Source organism: Pelophylax lessonae, assembly GCF_965119305.1.
Source record: "Pelophylax lessonae genome assembly, contig: HAP1_SCAFFOLD_258, whole genome shotgun sequence".
Lineage (NCBI taxonomy): Eukaryota > Metazoa > Chordata > Amphibia > Anura > Ranidae > Pelophylax > Pelophylax lessonae.
Window position 1 is genome coordinate 185065 of NW_028120082.1, and position 25808 is coordinate 210872.

At 48.7% G+C, this 25808-nt stretch overlaps 2 protein-coding genes across 2 annotated transcripts in view; both read right to left on the reverse strand.

Moving 5' to 3' along the window:
- Positions 1-13786, reverse strand: part of LOC309543590 (ATP-dependent DNA helicase Q4-like) — a 73775-nt gene extending 59989 nt beyond the window's left edge. The window contains exons 1-5 of the mRNA XM_082276052.1: positions 13691-13786; positions 10256-10385; positions 9142-9252; positions 5653-5772; positions 4-96 (exon numbers count right to left, since the gene is read on the reverse strand). Of these exons, the coding sequence (XP_082132178.1) occupies positions 4-96; positions 5653-5772; positions 9142-9252; positions 10256-10385 (454 nt within the window). The 5' untranslated portion in view covers positions 13691-13786. The remainder of the gene's footprint in view (positions 1-3; positions 97-5652; positions 5773-9141; positions 9253-10255; positions 10386-13690) is intronic.
- Positions 13787-14534: 748 nt separating this feature from the next.
- On the reverse strand, positions 14535-24646 carry LOC309543589 (uncharacterized protein; the record flags this gene model as incomplete). The annotated part of the gene is made up of 4 exons (XM_082276051.1): positions 14535-15812; positions 19207-19350; positions 20066-20166; positions 24406-24646. 4 exons carry the CDS (start codon positions 24644-24646, stop codon positions 14535-14537), a joined length of 1764 nt encoding a protein of 587 aa, XP_082132177.1.
- Positions 24647-25808: the final 1162 nt, after the last annotated feature.

Here is a 25808-nt window from a genome sequence, read left to right on the forward strand (position 1 = left end):
TACCGGACAGGATCCTCATGACGGCCTCTTCCTGCCCTGGACGAAAACTGCGATAACCCAACTCGGCAAGTGCGGCATATACCTCAGGGGGTGTATCTGTCAGCCAAAAAGATTACATTAATATTTCAGGTTCTCGGAATCTGTCTTCCTAAATAACCTTAACACATACATTCTATGTACACATCACTGCCAGTCCTAGCACTGGGATTGGCCAGTGTATTCCAATGGGAAACAAATAAAAAAAAAAGAGCCAAGGTTCAATCTGGGGGACCAAGCTGTAGCATAAAAATTCATAAAAATGGCCCTTAAAAATAAAAATATAAGGATGAGGAGTTATTGTCAGCATTCCAACACTACAAGGAATGCAATAAAATATGGAAGAGTGCAATCAGGGCAGCTAAAAATAGACCACAAGAGACACATAGAGAAAAGTAAAAACAAACTCACAAAAACTGTTTAAGTATATTAAAGGGGAAATCAGACCATATTGGTCCCATAAGGGATGATCAGGGAAAGTTGGTTACAAGTGACAAGGAGAATGCAACTGTGCTAAATGCATTTCCTTTTACAAAGGAAAAGGAGGGAGGGGGGGGGGTGGTATAACAACCAAGACTGTATTGTTAGTAATACATCACAAAATATACCCTTGTGACTAACAGAAGTCAGTGCCCGAAAAACTTGAAATCCTAAAACAAAAAAAATCACCAGGACCAGATGGCTTACACCTGAGAGTCATCAAAGAACTTAGTCAGATGATAGCCAGATAGTAGTTCCAAATTTTTTGGAAAGTTTACTAACTGGATTAGTACTAGTGATCGACCAATATCGTTTTTTCGTTGCCGATACCAATATTTTGCTGATCGCATATCGGTATTGGCAGCGATATTTTAACACATGTAAAAATTACCCAAAAAATTTGACAAATCTCTTCATAAACATGTTAATCTTTATTTATTTTTAACATTTTTAACATTAAGTGCTCGTTCTTCACACCTTAACTGCATAAAAACGGATATGAAAACTTCAATTGCAGGGAGATTTGCTTTACATTTCACATCATCTGATTGTGCATTAATGCATAATAAAGTGCTGCAGTTGTGGACTCACACTCTGCAATATGTTACTGCAGTGCAGTCAGTGCAAAACAGCTAGAAAAAAAGCTAGGCAACAACAACAGCTACACAAAATACACATACACAGTGGAATGCATGGACTGGAGTCAGTGGAAGAGGACTACCTCTGCAGTAAGGCACTGACTGCAACTAATACAGTGCAGTCAGTGCAAAACTGCTAGAAAAAGAGCAAGGCAACAGCTACACGTCACAGTGGATTGGAGTCAGTGGAGGACTTCCTCTGTCTGCAGTATGGCACTCGCTGCAACTACTGCAGTCAGTGCAATACTGCTAGAAAAAAATCAAGACAACAGCTAGACAGACTGGTTTGGATTGGAGTCAGTGGACTACCTCTGCAGTAGGGCACTCACTGCAACTACAGCAGTCAGTGCAAAACTGCTAGAAAAAAGGTAGGCAACAAGCTAGACAGTGGAGTGGAGTGGAGTGGACACTACTCTTTTCAATATTCCCAGTTAAGTAGAAGAATATTATAATGCAGAAAGCAGAACATTTCAGCATGTCCATGGTCACCAGTTAAAGGTCTTCTGTTTTGTTCATACAATGCTGCCACTTCATAAACATGCTCAGGAGGAGAGGAGGACAGAGGAGCAGAGAGAGAGAGAGAGAGAGAGAGAGAGGTATCTTCTAGCATGAGAAGAAAGTCTTTTGTAGTGTGCCTCATTTTCTCTCCACCACTGAAGAGGATCGCCACTTCTGTCAATTACTGGTTCCTTCAAATAGAGATGAAGTTCATCATCCAATCTCCTCATTGCAGATTCAGAATTTGAGGCCCCAATAAAACACAGAAAATGTCCTGATCAATTTGACGACGAAGAAGATTCTCTTCTGTTCGTTGACGTATTTGTGGACATTTGTCTGTTTTTGCAGCATGCTGCTCTTCATAAAAGTATTGTTCTGGAATTTTCTTTACGGCAGGAACCTCCTGCACCTCCATATCTTCTGTCAGCCATTGTTTTGCCTTAGCCAATACATCATCAGAAGAGAAAGCATGGTTCTAGTATCGAGGATTCAAAAGACTTGCAAGCACAACATGTTTAATCTCTTCATGCTTCTCAAAACATATATCAATCAATGCTATATGGCTTGACAGACCATCATTTGAAAGTTGGAGGGTGTTGTGTGCCATGACACAGAGGTCTGACGTATCAGCAAGCCTCATTCCTTTCCGCATGTTTGCTCCACTGTCTCAAAGGAGCACAAGCATCACTCGGTCTTTGTTGATTCCCCATTCTTCAAGCATGCCTAGAAACATTTCTCTACTGTACTCAGCTGTGTGGGATTCTTGCATCACTTTTGTATTCAACACCAATTGCCTTTTTGTCCATCCGCTGTCAATGAAGTGGCATGTAAGAATGAGTAGTGACTCGGACTCTGTTTGTGACCAGCAGTCCGTCGTGAATGAGAGTGAGTTGCCAGCGTTCTCTGGTTGCAGCACAGTGTTTACTTTGTCAACTACCTTTTGGTGAAGCTTTGCCAGCAATTCGGGTCGATAATACATCTCACTCTTCAGTGTGTAGCTTGGCTCAAGCATTGACATCAACCACTTAAATCCTGTGGCGGGTAGCTGGCTTCCCGGAACACTGGTCACAGTGGCGGGCTTGGCGTCATCTGGGTGGCTGCTTGCTTGCTCGCTTTAGCTGGCACCCTGTTGTGGTAGGTGGCTGAGGCCAGGGCCTGTGGGTGGATGGATGGCTGGCAGCGTGACCGGACTGGACTGCAGCTGGCTGTAACAAGAGGCTGTGTGAGGCAGTCTTAAGTGCAGTGCGCGCGGTGAAATGGCGTCACTTACGGGCCACGCAGGCATGGGAGGCGGTTTTAGAAGGCGGAACGTGTGCGCGCAAACATACGGAATGACATCACAAAAATATCGGCAATATCGGTAAATCAAAAGGTCGATTCCGATATATCGGGAGAAAGTGCATATCGACCCTCGATATATCGGTGTTGCCAATAATCGGTTGATCTCTAATTTGTACCAGCTGATTGGAGAAAAGCCCACTTGGTACCAATATTTATAAAAGGCCAAGATATATAAACAGGAAACTACAGACTAGTCAGCCTAACATTAATAGTATGTAAATTATTGGAGGGGATGATAAGGGACTATATCCATTAATTTGCTGATAAAAACAGTATCATTAGTAGTAATCAGTATGGATTCCTGAAGGATCATTCGTGCCAAACCAATCTGTTAACGTACTACGAGGAAGTGAGCTGCCATCTAGATAAAGGAAGGCCTGTGGATGTGGTGTATCTGGATAAAGGAAGGTCTGTGGATGTGGTGTATCTGGATAAAGGTAAGCCTATGGATGTGGTGTATCTGGATAAAGGAAGGTCTGTGGATGTGGTGTATCTGGATAAAGGAAGGCCTGTGGATGTGGTGTATCTGGATAAAGGAAGGTCTGTGGATGTGGTGTATCTGGATAAAGGAAGGCCTGTGGATGTGGAGCCCTCATCCCAGAGAGGAAGTCATACCTCCATGGATAATGGGTCCTCACCCAGAGGGAACGTTATATCTCAATGGATAACAAGTCCTCAATCAGAGAGGAGGTTATACCAATATGGAGATGGAGCCCTCACCAAGAGAGGAAATCATACCTCCATGGATACGCAGTCTTCATCCCGAAAGGAAGTCAGACCTCCAAGGATAATGGGTCCTCACCCAGAGGGAACGTTGTATCTCCATGGATAAAAAGTCCTCACTCAGAGAGGAGTCATACCTTTCTAGATATGAAGCCCTCACCAAGAGAGGAAGTCATACCTCCACCGATAATGGGTCCTCACCCAGAGGGAATGTTATATTTCCATAGATAAGCCCTATCCCAGAGAGGAAATCATACCTCCATGGATACGCAGTCTTCATCCCGAAACAAAGTCAGACCTCCAAGGATAATGGGTCCTCACCCAGAGAGAAGTCATACCTCCATGGATAATGGGCCCTCACCCAGAGAGGAAGTCATACCTCCATGGATAATGGGCCCTCACGCAGAGAGGAAGTCATACCTCCATGGATAATGGGCCCTCATCCAGAGAGGAAGTCATACCTCCATGGATAATGGGTCCTCACCCAGAGGGGAAGTCATACCTCCATGGATAATGGGCCCTCACCCAGAGAGGAAGTCATACCTCCATGGATAATGGGCCCTCACCCAGAGAGGAAGTCATACCTCCATGGATAATGGGCCCTCATCCAGAGAGGAAGTCATACCTCCATGGATAATGGGTCCTCACCCAGAGGGGAAGTCATACCTCCATGGATAATGGGCCCTAACCCAGAGAGGAAGTCATACCTCCATGGATAATGGGCCTTCACCCAGAGAGGAAGTCATACCTCCATGGATAATGGGCCTTCACCCAGAGAGGAAGTCATACCTCCATGGATAATGGGCCTTCACCCAGAGAGGAAGTCATACCTCCATGGATAATGGGCCTTCACCCAGAGAGGAAGTCATACCTCCATGGATAATGGGTCCTCACCCAGAGAGGAAGTCATACCTCCATGGATAATGGGCCTTCACCCAGAGAGGAAGTCATACCTCCATGGATAATGGGTCCTCACCCAGAGAGGAAGTCATACCTCCATGGATACGCAGTCCTCACCCAGAGAGGAAGTCATACCTCCATGGATAATGGGCCTTCACCCAGAGAGGAAGTCATACCTCCATGGATAATGGGCCCTCACCCAGAGAGGAAGTCATACCTCCATGGATAATGGGCCCTCATCCAGAGAGGAAGTCATACCTCCATGGATAATGGGCCCTAACCCAGAGAGGAAGTCATACCTCCATGGATAATGGGCCTTCACCCAGAGAGGAAGTCATACCTCCATGGATAATGGGCCTTCACCCAGAGAGGAAGTCATACCTCCATGGATAATGGGTCTTCACCCAGAGAGGAAGTCATACCTCCATGGATAATGGGTCCTCACCCAGAGAGGAAGTCATACCTCCATGGATAATGGGCCTTCACCCAGAGAGGAAGTCATACCTCCATGGATAATGGGTCCTCACCCAGAGAGGAAGTCATACCTCCATGGATACGCAGTCCTCACCCAGAGAGGAAGTCATACCTCCATGGATAATGGGCCTTCACCCAGAGAGGAAGTCATACCTCCATGGATAATGGGCCTTCACCCAGAGAGGAAGTCATACCTCCATGGATAATGGGTCCTCACCCAGAGAGGAAGTCATACCTCCATGGATAATGGGCCTTCACCCAGAGAGGAAGTTATACCTCCATGGATAATGGGTCCTCACCCAGAGAGGAAGTTATACCTCCATGGATAATGAGTCCTCACCCAGAGAGGAAGTCATACCTCCATGGATATGCAGTCCTCACCCAGAGAGGAAGTCATTCCTCCATGGATAAGGAGTCCTCACCCAGAGAGACATTCATACCTCCATGGATACGCAGTCTTCATTATAAAAGGAAGTCGTACCTCCAAGGATAACAAACCCTATCTCAGAAATAAAGTCATACCCCTGTGGATAACGGGCCTCACCCAGAGAGACATTCATACCTCGGACTGCCCCCGATGGTTCCAGCTCATATAGAGGCGTCATGGCAGGGGGGCGTGGGACTGGTTCATATACTGGTCTGACCACTTCATGGTTCACATTGTGGGGATCTTCACAGGTTTCTGAAAACAAAGCACACAAAAATCCATGTCAGTGCTATCTGCAGAACTCCGGTGTATACCATGATTAGCAGAACACGAGGTTGCAGAGCCGCGTCCTGTTTGTGTACAGCAGCCCATACCGACCAATCACAACTCCTCCTCTCCGATTGGTTGTTATGGGAGGACAATTCCCTGTATGGGGGTGAGTTTATGTCCCATGTGGAAGCCAAAACTAGATAGAATAAGTTCCCCCTGGGTGGGGCATACCATGTGGGGGAGGGGGGATATATTTATAGCACACTGAATGGGCCAATCCAGACTATTTTGGAGGGTATAATTAACCCCTTGGCGACCAAGTAATGAACATTTACTGCGGCAGGTTGGATCTATTGCATGAAATCAGGTAGCTGGACGTCATATCCTGCAATAGCCTCTAGGGGGGCATGCCCTGAGATTTTGTCAGGAGTTGGAATCCCTTGGTCAGGAGTTGGAATCCCATTGTCAGGAGTTGGAATCCCATTGTCAGGAGTTGGAATCCCATTGTCAGGAGTTGGAATCCCATTGTCAGGAGTTGGAATCCCATTGTCAGGATTCGGAATCTCTCTGTCAGGATTCGGAATCTCTCTGTCAGGATTCGGAATCTCTCTGTCAGGATTCGGAATCTCTCTGTCAGGATTCGGAATCTCTCTGTCAGGATTCGGAATCTCTCTGTCAGGATTCGGAATCTCTCTGTCAGGATTCGGAATCTCTCTGTCAGGATTCGGAAACCCTATGTCAGGATTGGAATCTCTGTCCGGATTTGGAATCGCTCTGTCAGGATTCGGAAACCCTATGTCAGGATTGGAATCTCTGTCCGGATTTGGAATCTCTCTGTCAGGACTGGAATTAAACATTTCAGAAAACTGCAGGAAGAGGGGAAATTTTGCCCTCAATGAATGCCATTATGTGCCCCTGTAACGCTCCTGCGTTTTATGTATGATGTGGATTTACAGCTGCAGAAATATTCCACTTCAGTAGTCATGTAGAGAAACGCTGAGACACCAATCCCAACTCCCAAAGACTCATCATGTGTGGATGATCTCAATTCAGCAAGTAAATACAAATATACACACTCAATAATAAGTTCCTGGAGTGATCTATGTATATAGTAGTATAGAGGTGATAGGCTGAAGAGACAGGTTGAGTAGAGACGATAGGTGACAGGTGGGATGCAGATAGGTCAGCAATCATGTATGGCAGTAGATGATAGGATAGCAGACGACATACAGGAGAGACCAACCCAGCGCAAGAGCAGATGACAGTAGGCTCAAGAGCCAGCAATCTAGATGGTGCAGATGTAGTAACAGTCCTTAGTATGCAGAGCTAGACAGTGCAAGCTTTAGTATGAAGGTTATTGAGGTTTCCCCTGTGGGGTACTTATCACTAGCAGCAATGTAGCAGAGGAGAGGTTCGGCAAGAGCGGATGATCCGGTAGCGGGATACAGGGATCAGCACAGCGTGGTTCCGACAGCGAGGTATGCTTGCAAGCATGAGAGCTTCAAGACAGGTTAGCATCAAGGCACAAAGCAGTTTGAACGAACACATGTGAGTGAGAGCTAGTGATTTAAATAGCTGTTCAGTCCGGCGCTCAGTGATGATGTCAGCACTCTTAAAGGGAAACACACCTATATGTGCTTCATCTATCTAGGTAGATGGAAAGCACCCGGAAATGATGTGATAGGAGGCACTGAGAGTGCCAGAACCTTACAGTACCCCCCCCAGTAAGGCCGGCTCCGGAAGGCCTCTAAGGCTGGTTGTCGATATAAGAATCGGAAAAAGGCGGTTGCCGATGTGAGAATCGGAAAAGACTGGTTGCCGATACGAGAATCGGAAAAGACTGGTTGCCGATACGAGAATCGGATAAGACTGGTTGCCGATACGAGAATCGGATAAGACTGGTTGCCGATACGAGAATCGGATAATACTGGTTGCCGATACGAGAATCGGATAATACTGGTTGCCAATACGAGAATCGGATAAGACTAGTTGCCGATACGAGAATCGGATCAGGTTGGTAACCGATGTGAGAATCGGATCACTTGTTGCCGATATGAGAATCGGATCACTTGTTGCCGATATGAGAATCGGATCAGGTTGGTAACCGATCTGAGAATCGGATCACTTGTTGCCGATATGAAAATCGGATTAGGTTGGTAACCGATGCGAGAATCGGATCACTTGTTGCCGATATGAGAATCGGATCAGGTTGGTAACCGATGTGAGAATCGGATCACTTGTTGCCGATATGAAAATCGGATCAGGTTGGTAACCGATGTGAGAATCGGATCACTTGTTGCCGATACGAAAAAAAAGAAAAGAGGAACGGGAACCATCAAACCTGTCTGGTAGAAGGACAAGAGGTTCTGGGGGTTGAGCAGCAGTAGGCTGTGTCAGTCTGGCCACCTGCTGCGTCAGAGCCTGATTGTCTTCTTTTAATTCAGTAAGTGCGTGTATTAACGCAGTTACTTGTTGTGTTAACTGTGTCACCTGAGTGGTCATTTCTGCTGAATCCATTTTATCTGGTTCGTTCAATCTGTAACGCTCCTGCGTTTTATGTATGATGTGGATTTACAGCTGCAGAAATATTCCACTTCAGTAGTCATGTAGAGAAACGCTGAGACACCAATCCCAACTCCCAAAGACTCATCATGTGTGGATGATCTCAATTCAGCAAGTAAATACAAATATACACACTCAATAATAAGTTCCTGGAGTGATCTATGTATATAGTAGTATAGAGGTGATAGGCTGAAGAGACAGGTTGAGTAGAGACGATAGGTGACAGGTGGGATGCAGATAGGTCAGCAATCATGTATGGCAGTAGATGATAGGATAGCAGACGACATACAGGAGAGACCAACCCAGCGCAAGAGCAGATGACAGTAGGCTCAAGAGCCAGCAATCCAGATAGTGCAGATGTAGTAACAGTCCCCAGTATGCAGAGCTAGACAGTGCAAGCTCTAGTATGAAGGTTATTGAGGTTTCCCCTGTGGGGTACTTATCACTAGTAGCAATGTAGCAGAGGAGAGGTTCGACAAGAGTGGTTGATCCGGTAGCGGGATATAGGGATCAGCGCAGAGTGGTTCCGACTAGCGAGGCATGCTTGCAAGCATGAGAGCTTCAAGACAGGTTAGCATCAAGGTACATCTAGGCACACAGCAGGTTGAACGAACACATGTGAGTGAGAGCTGGTGATTTAAATAGCTGTTCAGTCCGGCGCTCAGTGATGATGTCAGCACTCTTAAAAGGTAAACACACCTATATGTGCTTCATCTATCTAGGTAGATGGAAAGCACCCGGAAATGATGTGATAGGAGGCACTGAGAGTGCCAGAACCTTACAGCCCCTCACCCGTTATGGTCGCCATCTGAGTGTTGGTCATCCTGGCCACGTCCTCTAATGACGGCAACACCCTCTCCTCCTCCACAGGCTCCGCCTCCTCAGGCTTTATGACCGGAAGTACTGGAAGGAGAGAAGACCGAATGTTACTACAAAGAGACCAAAACCCACCGACAAAGCATGGCAGAGTGAGCAATGTACTAACATCTTCTACCTCTTACACAGCTCAATGTACTAACATCTTCTACCTCTTACACAGCTCAATGTACTAACATCTTCTACCTCCTACACAGCTCAGTGTACTAACATCTTCTACCTCTTACACAGCTCAATGTACTAACATCTTCTACCTCTTACACAGCTCAATGTACTAACATCTTCTACCTCTTACACAGCTCAATGTACTAACATCTTCTACCTCTTACACAGCTCAATGTACTAACATCTTCTACCTCTTACACAGCTCAATGTACTAACATCTTCTACCTCTTACACAGCTCAGTGAGGAGGTCTCAGAGCCAATTTTTCTGTCCCTTCTCCTATGCACCATAGCATGTAGGGTGGTGTGCCCACCGTGGGGTATTCCCACCCAACCATGGGGTATTCCCACCCAACCATGGGGTATTCCCACACACCTTGGGGTATTCCCACCCAACCATGGGGTATTCCCACCCAACCATGGGGTATTCCCACACACCTTGGGGTATTCCCACCCAACCATGGGGTATTCCCACGCACCTTGGGGTATTCCCACACACCTTGGGGTATTCCCACCCACCATGGGGAGTTAACATCCACCTAGGGGGTCCCACACCTCGTTACATTCCCCTAACAAATAAAACTTCAGCAGGGAGAAGGAGACTCCTCGTAATGGCCGTGCCAGCAACAAAGACCTGAGAACTCAACCACACAATTTTTTTACCCGAGCGCCCGAGAAATATATTAAAACATTGGTTTTGGGTTTAGTCTGGATTTCATTTTCTGATGTTTTAATGAAAGAAAGAATTGTAATTATTTTTCCATGTGTGTCTATGGGACTGTTCTAGCCATAGGAAAAGTGCTGTAACCGCTAGCAACCATCACAGCTTATTAATGAAGTCTGCTACAATACGTTCTACCAATATACCTTTGCCGGGACACTGCGACGCCCAATGACCCTTCCTGTTACAATGGAAGCAGGTGTCCTCACTGTGGTTAAAGTGTTTTCCTCCTCCACCAAACTGCTCTCCTTTCTTCTGCCACTTCTGCTTCCACATCTGGAAAACAAGGAGATAGAAATGTAGAGACAAGGAGGACGCTGGCCCAGCCACAGTCCCAATAAATGTAGAGACAAGGAGGACGCTGGCCCAGCCACAGTCCCAATAAATGTAGAGACAAGGAGGACGCTGGCCCAGCTACAGTCCCATACCAAGGAGGACAGCCACAGCTCCATACCCAGGAAGGCACTGGCCCAGCCATGGTCCAATACAAAGCCAGAAAAAGAGGACATCAAGCCAGCCACAGCCCCATACCTAGGGAGGATGCCGACCCATTCACATCCCTATCCCAAGCCAGACAAGAAGGACCTGACCTGACAGCCCCATACCTAGGGAGGATGCCGACCCATTCACAGCCCTATCCCAAGCCAGACAAGGAGGGCCTTGCCTGACAGCCCCACACCTAGAGAGGATGCCGACCCATTCACAGCCTTATCCCAAGCCAGACAAGAAGGACCTGACCTGACAGCCCCATACCTAGGGAGGATGCTGGCCCATTCACAGCCCTATCCCAAGCCAGACAAGGAGGGCCTGGCCTGACAGCCCCATACCTAGGGAGGATGCTGGCCCATTCACAGCCCTATCCCAAGCCAGACAAGGAGGGCCTGGCCTGACAGCCCCATACCTAGGGAGGATGCTGGCCCATTCACAGCCCTATCCCAAGCCAGACAAGGAGGGCCTGGCCTGACAGCCCCATACCTAGGGAGGATGCTGGCCCATTCACAGCCCTATCCCAAGCCAGACAAGGAGGGCCTGGCCTGACAGCCCCATACCTAGGGAGGATGCCGACCCATTTACAACCCTATCCCAAGCCAGACAAGAAGGACCTGGCCTGACAGCCCCATACCTAGGGAGGATGCCGACCCATTTACAACCCTATCCCAAGCCAGACAAGAAGGACCTGACCTGACAGCCCCATACCTAGGGAGGAGGCTGGCCCATTCACAGCCCTATCCCAAGCCAGACAAGGAGGACCTGGCCTGACAGCCCCATACCTAGGGAGGATGCTGGCCCATTCACAGCCCTATCCCAAGCCAGACAAGGAGGGCCTGGCCTGACAGCCCCATACCTAGGGAGGATGCTGGCCCATTCACAGCCCTATCCCAAGCCAGACAAGGAGGGCCTGGCCTGACAGCCCCATACCTAGGGAGGATGCCGACCCATTTACAACCCTATCCCAAGCCAGACAAGAAGGACCTGGCCTGACAGCCCCATACCTAGGGAGGAGGCTGGCCCATTCACAGCCCTATCCCAAGCCAGACAAGGAGGACCTGGCCTGACAGCCCCATACCTAGGGAGGATGCCGGCCCATTCACAGCCCTATCCCAAGCCAGACAAGAAGGACCTGGCCTGACAGCCCCATACCTAGGGAGGATGCCAACCCATTTACAACCCTATTCCAAGCCAGACAAGGAGGACCTGGCCTGACAGCCTCATACCTAGGGAGGAGGCTGGCCTATTCACAGCCCTATCCCAAGCCAGACAAGAAGGACCTGGCCTGACAGCCCCATAGCTAGGGAGGAGGCTGGCCCATTCACAGCCCTATCCCAAGCCAGACAAGGAGGACCTGGCCTGACAGCCCCATACCTAGGGAGGATGCTGGCCCATTCACAGCCCTATCCCAAGCCAGACAAGGAGGACCTGGCCTGACAGCCCCATACCTAGGGAGGATGCTGGCCCATTCACAGCCCTATCCCAAGCCAGACAAGGAGGACCTGGCCTGACAGCCCAAAACCTAGGGAGGATGCCGACCCATTCACAGCCCTATCCCAAGCCAGACAAGGAGGACCTGGCCTGACAGCCCCATACCTAGGGAGGATGCCGACCCATTCACAGCCCTATCCCAAGCCAGACAAGGAGGACCTGGCCTGACAGCCCCATACCTAGGGAGGATGCCGGCCCATTCACAGCCCTATCCCAAGTCAGACAAGGAGGACCTGGCCTGACAGCCCCATACCTAGGGAGGATGCCGGCCCATTCACAGCCCTATCCCAAGCCAGACAAGGAGGGCCTGGCCTGACAGCCCCATACCTAGGGAGGATGCTGGCCCATTCACAGCCCTATCCCAAGCCAGACAAGGAGGGCCTGGCCTGACAGCCCCATACCTAGGGAGGATGCCGGCCCATTCACAGCCCTATCCCAAGCCAGACAAGGAGGGCCTGGCCTGACAGCCCCATACCTAGGGAGGATGCTGGCCCATTCACAGCCCTATCCCAAGCCAGACAAGGAGGGCCTGGCCTGACAGCCCCATACCTAGGGAGGATGCCGGCCCATTCACAGCCCTATCCCAAGCCAGACAAGGAGGGCCTGGCCTGACAGCCCCATACCTAGGGAGGATGCTGGCCCATTCACAGCCCTATCCCAAGCCAGACAAGGAGGGCCTGGCCTGACAGCCCCATACCTAGGGAGGATGCCGACCCATTTACAACCCTATCCCAAGCCAGACAAGAAGGACCTGGCCTGACAGCCCCATACCTAGGGAGGAGGCTGGCCCATTCACAGCCCTATCCCAAGCCAGACAAGGAGGACCTGGCCTGACAGCCCCATACCTAGGGAGGATGCCGGCCCATTCACAGCCCTATCCCAAGCCAGACAAGAAGGACCTGGCCTGACAGCCCCATACCTAGGGAGAATGCCGACCCATTTACAACCCTATTCCAAGCCAGACAAGGAGGACCTGGCCTGACAGCCTCATACCTAGGGAGGAGGCTGGCCTATTCACAGCCCTATCCCAAGCCAGACAAGGAGGACCTGGCCTGACAGCCCCATACCTAGGGAGGAGGCTGGCCCATTCACAGCCCTATCCCAAGCCAGACAAGGAGGACCTGGCCTGACAGCCCCATACCTAGGGAGGATGCTGGCCCATTCACAGCCCTATCCCAAGCCAGACAAGGAGGACCTGGCCTGACAGCCCCATACCTAGGGAGGATGCCGGCCCATTCACAGCCCTATCCCAAGCCAGACAAGGAGGGCCTGGCCTGACAGCCCCATACCTAGGGAGGATGCTGGCCCATTCACAGCCCTATCCCAAGCCAGACAAGGAGGGCCTGGCCTGACAGCCCCATACCTAGGGAGGATGCCGGCCCATTCACAGCCCTATCCCAAGCCAGACAAGGAGGGCCTGGCCTGACAGCCCCATACCTAGGGAGGATGCTGGCCCATTCACAGCCCTATCCCAAGCCAGACAAGGAGGGCCTGGCCTGACAGCCCCATACCTAGGGAGGATGCTGGCCCATTCACAGCCCTATCCCAAGCCAGACAAGGAGGGCCTGGCCTGACAGCCCCACACCAATACAAGACATTACCTGTTTTCTCAGTCTGCTGCCATTCAACACAAAACTTTTTACATGGGATTTCTTCTTCAGATTAATGCGGACAAAGTTCTCCGTTCTCCTCTGTGGTTCCCTGTTAGAAAAACGAGGTATAAGTCAGAGATCATCCCCATCTCCGCTGTGCTAAGGTGAGACATACCCTCCCCCACCCATCCCAGAATAATGGCCCAATCTACTGTCATTCATCCCAGTTAGTCCAATGTACCATGGTCAACATGTCTCCTTCCGGGACTATCACATCCAATCAGAAACTCTCCTGGAGCCTCCAGACATTTCTAGTCCACCTAGTACTGGCCAATAAAAGGCACCTTCTGCCCCCATCAGGAAGTCCTCAATATGACTTCTAAGCCTCATCATATGGACCAATGATTGGTGTATTGGTAAATGATCCTGCAGGGTATACTTAGGGAAGAGATTTACTAAAACTGGAGCAGCTGTGCATGGCAGCCAATCAGCTTCTAATCTCAGCTTCTTCCATGAAACTTTGGCAGAAAAACCTGGAAAGCGATTGGTTATCGTGCAGAGCTTCACCAGATTTTGCACTCTCCGGTTTTAGTAAATAACCCCACTGCGTGTCAATGGTCAGTGTTTCCTCCAAGTTGTCCTATCTCAGGAACAATTCATCTCTAATATAGGACCAACCCTTCAGACAAATCCCCCCCCCCTCCCATAGGGGGAGCAGATCTACAAAGGTCATAAGAACATGGCCAGCACCGTCATTGGCCAGAACAGCATCTCCTGTACACCGCTCTAAAAATTGGATTCATTCTATTACTATGTGCTCCACATTCAACACTTCGGAGCTCAGCCCTGCCCCTTAATACAAGACCCACCCACCCTTTCCAGGATACGCCCCCAGAGCTCTTAGCTCGTACCTTTGTGGCGTATGTACAGTGGCTCTCGGCTTGTATTCTTCTTCCATAATTTCCCCCAGAAGGTTCTCTGTCATTTGGTTGGAGACCTCAGTTCTGGGCGGATCCTCAGAGTCTTCATCTAAGGTAGACTTTTTCTTGCCTCGCTTCTTGGGACTCTTCTCCCCTGTGGTCAGCTTTGTTTTGCGTTGTCTCTTTTGTGAGCGGACCTCCTCAGGATCTGGATCATTTGTTGCGTCCCTTCCCCTTTTCCTTCGTGAGACTTTTCCATCCTGTGGGGTCAGATCTCTCCCCTTAGTGTCCTCTGTGCCTCCTGCCAGCTCTTTATATTGTCCCTGTACAGAGGATGGATTGCTGGCTGATGATGCAGTTTCTATGTTCGGTCCTGGTGGTTGATGGACTTCCTTCTTCCTCTCTGGGATTGGAAGGATCGTCTTTCTTTGTTCTTCAGGGCTGGTCTCCACCTCCTTCAGGCGATGGTTTGACCATCTGGTTGTTACCGGTTCACTTATCTTCTCTGCAGCATTGGTGGTCATGCGTGGAATATCCTCTGTAGACACAACACTTACCTTTGTGTCATCTACTGACTTCACTTCATGCCTCACCTCACCCTGACCCCTCCCGGAGTAAGGAGAATGTCCATCTACAGGAGACCACTGGAAGTCCATCAGCCCCATCCCAGACTTTCTTCCTCCCCTCTCTTCCACAATTGGTTTATCTCCCTGTCCCGCCTTTCGGAGCTCACATCTCTGCAACCAGTCTGGGTCCAGTGAGGACAGGCGCTGCCCAACTTTAGACTGGAGCTGGTGAAGCTTCTTCCCAACACCATTATGACGGGAAGGGGTTAAATTAACCTTGTGTGCTCTCAGGCCCAGTGTAAGAAAAGGAAAATCCTCCGTGGGGTCTGGAGGATGGTCAGGAGTAGGATCAGTGGAGGCTTGAGGTGGGACGCAGATGGACGATGGCTCAGGTGGGACGCAGATGGACGATGGCTCAGGTGGGACGCAGGTGGGCGATGGCTCAGGTGGGACGCAGGTGGGCGATGGCTCAGGTGGGACGCAGGTGGGCGATGGCTCAGGTGGGACGCAGGTGGGCGATGGCTCAGGTGGGACGCAGGTGGGCGATGGCTCAGGTGGGACGCAGGTGGGCGATGGCACAGTCTTCTTCTCTGCATTAGCAGGCGAGCGAGGATTAAGCGGCTTTTTCAAGGACCAAGGACGGTTCTGGGGAAGAAACAAATAGAAAGTGGTCAAAGCCAGAGCTGTAATAATCTAAATCAAGTGAACTCCTCATGTAACGCTGCACCACCCTCCCCGTGTTAGAGACACACTGGAACTCCTTTACAAAATATGACCTGTGTGACAGGAATCACTTTGGGCATGGGGGTTGTGGACCCCAAATTCCTTTAAAGAGGTTGGGAGGCACCATGTCCAGCCTTGTGTGGCTTTCTTAGGTTTAAGTCACCCTGCATCTTTTATGGATGCAGGGTGACCGGGAGGGTGGAGTACACGGAGAATATGGTTTGGGCTATTCAAATGGAGATCTACCTTATTCCTATACACTGTAAGGCACAGGAAGTGCAACTCCTAATTTGGGCGTCCAGGAACTATGAGAGACACCATGTCTGCTAATCAATGTATATTAGCTGCAGAGAGAGGGGGGATTGTTTCCAGCAGCCCCTCCTAAAGAATGTCTACTGATTAACTAAGTGCTTTTGTCTAAAATAGGACAGTATGTTAATTGGGTCTGAGACTATTGATAAGTATGTTAATGAGCTCACCTGACTGTCTACTAAGGGATGTAATTACACAGCCATTGTTCATGTGGTACTCTGAAAGTGTATATAAATGCTGTGTTTCTTTCAATAAAAGGAGCAGAAGAGAGTTATTCTCACTTGACCTCAATACGGAGCCTTGTCTTGTACTTGGGGGGGATTATTTGTATGGGCTTCATGTATGGCGGATTGGAGTGGTCGATAGCTGTCCTGGTGTTCGGGAGCGGATTATCCTAGACGACTGTAACCCCTTTCATACATTGGGGTGTCGTTACAACCTGGAATATATGGAAAGGTCAGCAAAACACCCAACAATTCCCACCAACAGGGGCATAACCCTACATATAGAACAGATCTACAGGAGACCCCTCATTACTACTGTCAGTGGGAGGATGACCCCCGAAAATCTGACTGACTTTAAAGGACTTTATGCTGACCTGGACTCCTCCATCCTCTTATTATCATTCCGGCTTTGCAGGACCCTCACCTGAGCCATCCTTCCGCTCTTCTACCCGAGCCATCCTTCCGCTCATCTACCCGAGTCATCCTTCCGCTCATCTACCCGAGCCATCCTTCCGCTCTTCTACCCGAGCCATCCTTCCGCTCTTCTACCCGAGCCATCCTTCCGCTCTTCTACCCGAGCCATCCTTCCGCTCTTCTACCCGACCCATCCTTCCGCTCTTCTACCCGACCCATCCTTCCGCTCTTCTACCCGACCCATCCTTCCGCTCTTCTACCCGACCCATCCTTCCGCTCTTCTACCCGACCCATCCTTCAGCTCTTCTACCCGACCCATCCTTCAGCTCTTCTACCCGACCCATCCTTCAGCTCTTCTACCCGAGCCGTCCTTCCGATCTTTCACTCTCCTCTGACAATTTTATTTGTGGTTTAGACTGAACTTCTCTTCTCAGGAATTAGACGTCAGAATGCATTGAATGAATTCCTTCAACTCTGCACTGAGATCGTTAGAATTGGAATGACCCAACAAATGGCATCAAATCCTCACATCTACATAACCAGCAGGAGACAACCAATCACAGCTCTGCAGTCTTCCTCCGATGCCTAAACCCCTCCGTAGCCCCCAGTGCCTGAAACATCTCTTCCCTCCAATGCCTAAACCTCTCCCCAGCCCCCAGTGCCTGAAACATCTCTTCTCTCCAATGCCTAAACCCCTCTCCAGCCCCCAGTGCCTGAAACATCTCTTCCTTCCAATGCCTAAACCCCTCCTCAGCCCCCAGTGCCTGAAACATCTCTTCCCTCCAATGCCTAAACCCCTCTCCAGCCCCCAGTGCCTGAAACGTCTCTTCCCTCCAATGCCTAAACCCCTCCTCAGCCCCCAGTGCCTGAAACATCTCTTCCCTCCAATGCCTAAACCCCTCCCCCAGTGCCTGAAACATCTCTTCCCTCCAATGCCTAAACCCCTCCCCAGCTTCCAGTGCCTGAAACATCTCCTACCTGCAATCCCTCGCCAGTTCCAGCCTCATGTCACAATACACTATACGCCAATGGTCCAGAGGCCCCTTATACTGGGACAGAGGCCGCTTATCCTGGGACAGAGGCCCCTTATCCTGGGACAGAGGCCGCTTATCCTGGGACAGAGGCCCCTTATCCTGGGACAGAGGCCCCTTATCCTGGGACAGAGGCCCCTTATCCTGGGACAGAGGCCCCTTATCCTGGGACAGAGGCCCCTTATCCTGGGACAGAGGTCCCTTATCCTGGGACAGAGGCCCCTTATCCTGGGACAGAGGCCCCTTATCCTGGGACAGAGGCCCCTTATCCTGGGACAGAGGCCCCTTATCCTGGGACAGAGGCCCCTTATCCTGGGACAGAGGCCCCTTATCCTGGGACAGAAATCTCATCTGACCACTGAGCTCCACTAAGAACGGCAATTTCCAGCAAGTTGCTGTCCAGTCACAGAGGAGCGGCAAATTCCACCCCAATGGTGAGAGCTGGCAGAGATAGGTCAGTTGGGTGATGAAGGGGGTTATTGGTAGCTATTAGGTTTAGGGGTTCAGTTTGGGTTACATTCAGAGATACATTTAGGGGGTTCAGTTGGGTTACAGTCAGAAGTACATTTAGGGGATTCAATTTGGGGTACATTTAGGGATTCAATTTGGGGTACATTTAGGGGGTTCAGTTTGGGGTACATTCAGAGGTATATTTAGGGAGTTTCGTTTGGGGTACATTTAGGGGGTTCATTTTAGGGTACACACAGAGGTACATTTAGGAATTAATTTACCTAAGAAATCTCATACTGAAGCAGTATGGAGGCTGCCAGAGCTGACCTGTCTGAAAATGCCAGATCCCTGGCTGCCATACTGATCCAATAATGTTCTGTATACAGATGATAAGTTTGGGTCTGCAGTTCAGGGAATAGTGAAGTCAGTGCAGAGGTGACCCCCAAATTCCTCTCAGTGGGGGTCAGGCTTAAATGAAAGGTGTTTGGGGACTTTTATATTAAACTTTCGGGGTAAAAACAAAAAAATGTCATGGTGATTACTCAGATTTTTAGGGTTCTTTTTTTTCTGTAAATATTGGCAGAAAGCCGGCCAGTCCAAGAAGAAGGGACAGATGGCCCCACTCATGAAGGAGTAAACAGATGGCCCCGCCCACATATGGAGACAGACAGCCCCACCTATGGCAAAAAGGGGAAGATAGTCCCGCCCATGAGGGAAGGCAGCCAGATGGCCCCGCCCACGAGGGAAGGCAGACAGATGGCCCCGCCCACGAGTGAAGGCAGACAGATGGCCCCGCCCACGAGGGAAGGCAGACAGATGGCCCCGCCCACGAGGGAAGGCAGACAGATGGTACATATGTGGAGAGGAGTTAGACGGACAGCTGACCTTCCCAGCTCCTCCCAGGTTGGATTTCAGTTTCATTCCATAGTACTGCGCAGAGGCTTTGAGGGAGTCGCGTTCCAATGAGGTCATCTTCGGAGTCAGACTGGCGGCGCGGTTCAGGTGGTTCCCCCAGGAGTCGGGTCCCTGCTGACCAGTAAAACACAAAATGTTATTCATGGGAAGAACCGGTGTCAGATTCTAATCTATTACAACCACATCCAGGTGTCACTGTATGTCCTCTGCTACTACAATCTATGAGAGTACCAACGCTGGGGGTTCTACAGCAAACACTGCACTGAGGACAGCCCCCCCCCCAGTACAGGACAGTCCCCCCCCCAGTACAGGACAGTCCCCCCCCAGTACAGAACAGTCCCCCCCCCTAGTACAGGACAGGTGACCCCAACTGGTACCAGGTAGATTGCCTCTCCTCTGTATGAGGAAGCCAATACAAGTACATAAGACATTTATCAGTGAGATTTGAAGAGGGATGATGGTTCCTACCATAACAATAGGGAACAATAAGGAACGGGCGGCTTGTCTTAAAGGGTCTGACTAGCTGCCACTTTCTCTTTGTGCTGTGATTGGTGAACACACCATTGGCTGCCCCGCACCCATCTGAAGGTCTCAGGTGTTGCAGTGTCCAGAGGTGAACCTCCAGCTAAGTCTTATCCCAGCGTTGGTACTCCCAGAGATGAGAGTAAGACCTCACTTCACAGGGGACAAGATATAAAGGTTTTTCTATCTGTAAGGGAATCCAGAAAATCTTAGCCTGGAGCAATACATTGGGCATGAATGAACCCTCCCCCACTGGCCAATACCCAGGCTGGTACCACCTCCTCCCCCACCTACAGTCTGGACTCACCTCCCTCTCTGGAACCTGGTCTGCGGCTCCATCCTGTACACATGGCACAGATTCATTGGCCTGCTGCTTCTGTTTCAGGGCTCGGTACTCCCTGTACAGGTCTGAAGGAGAAAGGAGGTCAGGGTGAAGAAACATGGAGGACAAAGATCAGGGTGGGGAAACATGGAGGACAAAGATCAGGGTGGGGAAACATGGAGGACAAAGAGGTCATAGTGGAGAAACATGGAGGACAATTTAGATGATTGCAAAATGAGCAAACAGTGTGACCAGGCAGTGGGAAAAGCGAATAGAATTCTAGGATGCATCACTAAAGGGGTCACCAGCAGGAGGAAGGGGTCCTGATTCCTCCATATAGATCTTTATATCACTAGAGGGGTCACCAGCAGGAGGATGGGAGGTCCTGATTCCTCTATATAGATCTTTATATCACTAGAGGGGTCACCAGCAGGAGAAAGGGGGTCCTGATTCCTCTATATAGATCTTTATATCACTAGAGGGGTCACCAGCAGGAGGATGGGAGGTCCTGATTCCTCTATATAGATCTTTATATCACTAGAGGGGTCCCCAGCAGGAGGATGGAAGGTCCTGATTCCTCTATATAGATCTTTATATCACTAGAGGGGTCCCCAGCAGGGGGAAGGAGGTCCTGATTCCTCCATATAGATCTTTATATCACTAGAGGGGTCACCAGCAGGAGGATGGAAGGTCCTGATTCCTCTATATAGATCTTTATATCACTAGAGGGGTCCCAGCAGGAGGAAGGAAGGTCCTGATTCCTCTATATAGATCTTTATATCACTAGAGGGGTCCCCAGCAGGAGGAAGGAGGTCCTGATTCCTCTATATAGATCTTTATATCACTAGAGGGGTCACCAGCAGGAGGAAGGAGGTCCTGATTCCTCCATATAGATCTTTATATCACTAGAGGGGTCCCCAGCAGGAGGAAGGAGGTCCTGATTCCTCTATATAGATCTGTATATCACTAGAGGGGTCCCCAGCAGGAGGAAGGAGGTCCTGATTCCTCCATATAGATCTTTATATCACTAGAGGGGTCACCAGCAGGAGGATGGAAGGTCCTGATTCCTCTATATAGATCTTTATATCACTAAAGGGGTCACCAGCAGGAGGAAGGGGTCCTGATTCCTCCATATAGATCTTTATATCACTAGAGGGGTCACCAGCAGGAGGATGGGAGGTCCTGATTCCTCTATATAGATCTTTATATCACTAGAGGGGTCACCAGCAGGAGAAAGGGGGTCCTGATTCCTCTATATAGATCTTTATATCACTAGAGGGGTCCCCAGCAGGAGGATGGAAGGTCCTGATTCCTCTATATAGATCTTTATATCACTAGAGGGGTCCCCAGCAGGGGGAAGGAGGTCCTGATTCCTCCATATAGATCTTTATATCACTAGAGGGGTCACCAGCAGGAGGATGGAAGGTCCTGATTCCTCTATATAGATCTTTATATCACTAGAGGGGTCCCAGCAGGAGGAAGGAAGGTCCTGATTCCTCTATATAGATCTTTATATCACTAGAGGGGTCCCCAGCAGGAGGAAGGAGGTCCTGATTCCTCTATATAGATCTTTATATCACTAGAGGGGTCACCAGCAGGAGGAAGGAGGTCCTGATTCCTCCATATAGATCTTTATATCACTAGAGGGGTCCCAGCAGGAGGAAGGAAGGTCCTGATTCCTCTATATAGATCTTTATATCACTAGAGGGGTCCCCAGCAGGAGGAAGGAGGTCCTGATTCCTCTATATAGATCTTTATATCACTAGAGGGGTCCCCAGGAGGAGGAAGGAGGTCCTGATTCCTCTATATAGATCTTTATATCACTAGAGGGGTCCCCAGGAGGATGGAAGGTCCCGATTCCTCTATATAGATCTTTATATCACTAGAGGGGTCCCCAGCAGGAGGAAGGAGGTCCTGATTCCTCTATATAGATCTTTATATCACTAGAGGGGTCACCAGCAGGAGGATGGAAGGTCCTGATTTCTCTATATAGATCTTTATATCACTAGAGGGGTCCCTGGCAGGAGGAAGGGGGTCCTGATTCCTCTATATAGATCTTTATATCACTAGAGGGGTCCCCGGCAGGAGGAAGGGGGTCCTGATTCCTCTATATAGATCTGTATATCACTAGAGGGGTCCCCAGCAGGAGGAAGGAGGTCCTGATTCCTCCATATAGATCTTTATATCACTAGAGGGGTCACCAGCAGGAGGATGGAAGGTCCTGATTCCTCTATATAGATCTTTATATCACTAGAGGGGTCACCAGCAGGAGGAAGGAAGGTCCTGATTCCTCTATATAGATCTTTATATCACTAGAGGGGTCCCCAGCAGGAGGAAGGAGGTCCTGATTCCTCTATATAGATCTTTATATCACTAGAGGGGTCCCCAGCAGGAGTATGGAGGTCCTGATTCCTCTATATAGATCTTTATATCACTAGAGGGGTCACCAGCAGGAGGATGGAAGGTCCTGATTTCTCTATATAGATCTTTATATCACTAGAGGGGTCCCCGGCAGGAGGAAGGGGGTCCTGATTCCTCTATATAGATCTGTATATCACTAGAGGGGTCCCCAGCAGGAGGAAGGAGGTCCTGATTCCTCCATATAGATCTTTATATCACTAGAGGGGTCACCAGCAGGAGGATGGAAGGTCCTGATTCCTCTATATAGATCTTTATATCACTAGAGGGGTCACCAGCAGGAGGATGGAAGGTCCTGATTCCTCTATATAGATCTTTATATCACTAGAGGGGTCCCCAGCAGGAGGAAGGAGGTCCTGATTCCTCTATATAGATCTTTATATCACTAGAGGGGTCCCCAGCAGGAGGAAGGAGGTCCTGATTCCTCTATATAGATCTTTATATCACAAGAGGGGTCCCCAGCAGGAGTATGGAGGTCCTGATTCCTCTATATAGATCTTTATATCACTAGAGGGGTCACCAGCAGGAGGATGGAAGGTCCTGATTCCTCTATATAGATCTTTATATCACTAGAGGGGTCCCCGGCAGGGGAAGGAGGTCCTGATTCCTCTATATAGATCTTTATATCACTAGAGGGATCACCAGTAGGAGGATGGAAGGTCCCCATTCCTCTATATAGATCTTTATATCACTAGAGAGGTTCCCGGCAGGGGAAGGAGGTCCCCATTCCTCTATATAGATATTTATCCGTGAGACCCCATTTAGAATACTGTGCCCGGTTCTGGAGATCTCACTTACAGAAAGATATTAGTAATATAGAACAAGTCCAGAGATGGGGAACAGAAATGGTGGAAGGTTTAGGGTATAAAACAGATGAGGAGAGACTTCAGGAACAGTCTATGTACAGTCTGGAGGAAGGAAAGGAACGAGGAGACACGACTGAAACCTCTAAATACATCAATGGGGTGAATAAGGTACAGGAGGGCAGTTTTTTCAATATGAAACCAAAATCGGGGACATGACCTTACACTAATTGGAGGGAAGTTCAACACAAATGATAGAAAAGCGGAGTTAGACTCACCGGTAACTCCTTTTCCGAGTCTTCTAGGACAGCCCATGAGACCCAGGGCTCCCTCTACCAGGACAGGAAAAATGTTAACCCCACCAGATGAAAGGCGGTCCCCTAGTCCTCCCCCCTTCAGTATATCTCCAGAACCGTAGGACGTCTCTTCAAAACATATGCATAATACAAGACATCACCGGGTGGGAATCCGGCTGTCCTGGAAGAATCTCAGAAAAGGAATTAACGGTAAGTCTAACTCAGCCTTTCTCAAGTCGTCTTCCAGGGCAGCCCATGAGATGATGAGCCAGAACTTACCAGTCTAGGGAGAGACTTCTACCTGGAGAACCTTTCCACCAAACGCCTGCTCCTGGGGTGAGTGGAGGTCCAGGCGATAATTTTCAACAAAGGTCGAAAAATTAGACCAAGTGGCCGCCTTACATATTTGTTCTGGTGAGGCTCCAGCTTTTTCAGCCCAGGACGTGGAAAAGGCTCTCGTTGAATGCGCATTGACAAATGGGGGAGAAACATTCCTAACTCTATAGGCTTCGGCAATTGTCTGCTTTATTCACCTGGCTATGGTGGCCTTAGAGGCTCCATTACGCTATGGTGGCCTTAGAGGCTCCATTACGCTATGGTGGCCTTAGAGGCTCCATTACGCTTGTGTGTCCCAGAAAAAAAGAACAAATAAGGCCTCAGATTTCCTAAAGGTTTTGGTTACCTCTAGGTATGAGAGAAGAACCCTTCTGACATCCAAAATACTAAAATCCCTTTTTTTCTCATTTTTAGGAAAATTACAAAAGGTTGGTAGCACAATATCCAGTGATCTATGAAAGGAAGCAGCTACCGTTGGCAAAAACCCTGGGTCTGGTGCTGGATGTTTCTTCACCCGGGAGGCGGCGGTTTCCTTCCCATATCGAGCGCAGACGTAACGCTGGGAGTTTCCCCATGGCTAATTCGGATATCTCTGGTGATTGCGATCTTGATATCGCCACCCACTCATTATCTTGGCCAGACTTCGTTACTTTGAGTGTCCTCTTGATGGGCCCTGTGTTGGCTGCTCGGTGGGCTCCCACAGCTTCCGGCATGGATGTTTTGCCTTCTGAACCTATGCTTCAGGATATTCTTACATCTTTGTATACTGATTCTAACATTTAATCTTCTGTATGATGCACTTGAGAAAGTGGAATTGCCCACGAAGCGTATTACCGATGCATCTACCATATCACTCATTTGGACCTTAGAACTGCTTATCTTTAGTTACTTCTGATTTTAAGCACAATTTTTATCATCGCATTATGTGCTTATATGAATATGCCCTGTACTGTATCATGGTTTTGAATACTATATGTATATACTATGCAACTGATGCAATGTTATACAAGTTTACATGTATCATTAAACCCGTTTTCCTTTACCAATGATCCTACTATTTTTATTACCAACCGCTTGCCCACACACGTCATATAAAGTCCCATGTTCCCCCTCCATTTTACTCTTTCCCCTGTTAGTTGCCCCCTCTTTGGCAATGGGCTACATTATATTAATGTATAATAATTACTAGGGATGTAACGATATCAAAATCTCACGGTACGATACAATTTCGATATTGACCTCACGGTACGATATTTATTGCGATATTGTGGAAAAGCTCATGGTATTGTTAAATAGCTCATGATAGTGTTTGTGATGATAATAGCGAAAAAATACCGACATTTATTCTGCTTTTGCCAGTCAACAGGCAATTTATTGTTGTATTTATGGATCCATGATAACATAAAACACTGATCACATAGTGCTTTTAAAGTGCAAGTTGTAGTCAGGAACATCAATATTCTGTATAGTAATATTTGGTTGCATAACTGATTCTTCTGTGCAATGTTCAAGTTAAGAAGCAGCTAGAACAATTGTAAACAAACAATAGGCAATTCCCTTTAAGTGCAAACAAAGATCAAGTTAAGTCAGGTTTAAATGTGCAAGGCAAATAAAGGCAGCCTTTTAAAACTGGTATTTAGGAACATAACTTAAACTTAAATAAAATAGTCAGTCAAAAAGCCTTTAAAAAAAACACTGACCTATCATTTAGCTTATGTTCACGTTTTTCATCAGAAAGATCAAAATATCTACATTGCAAGGAAAAAAACAGTAAAAAAAATCCTTAAACTCTGGTCTATGTAGTTAACAATGATTTGTTCCGCGGGACTGTGTTTATTCCTCTTGCTTTTTGACGGACACCTGTCCTTTTAATAT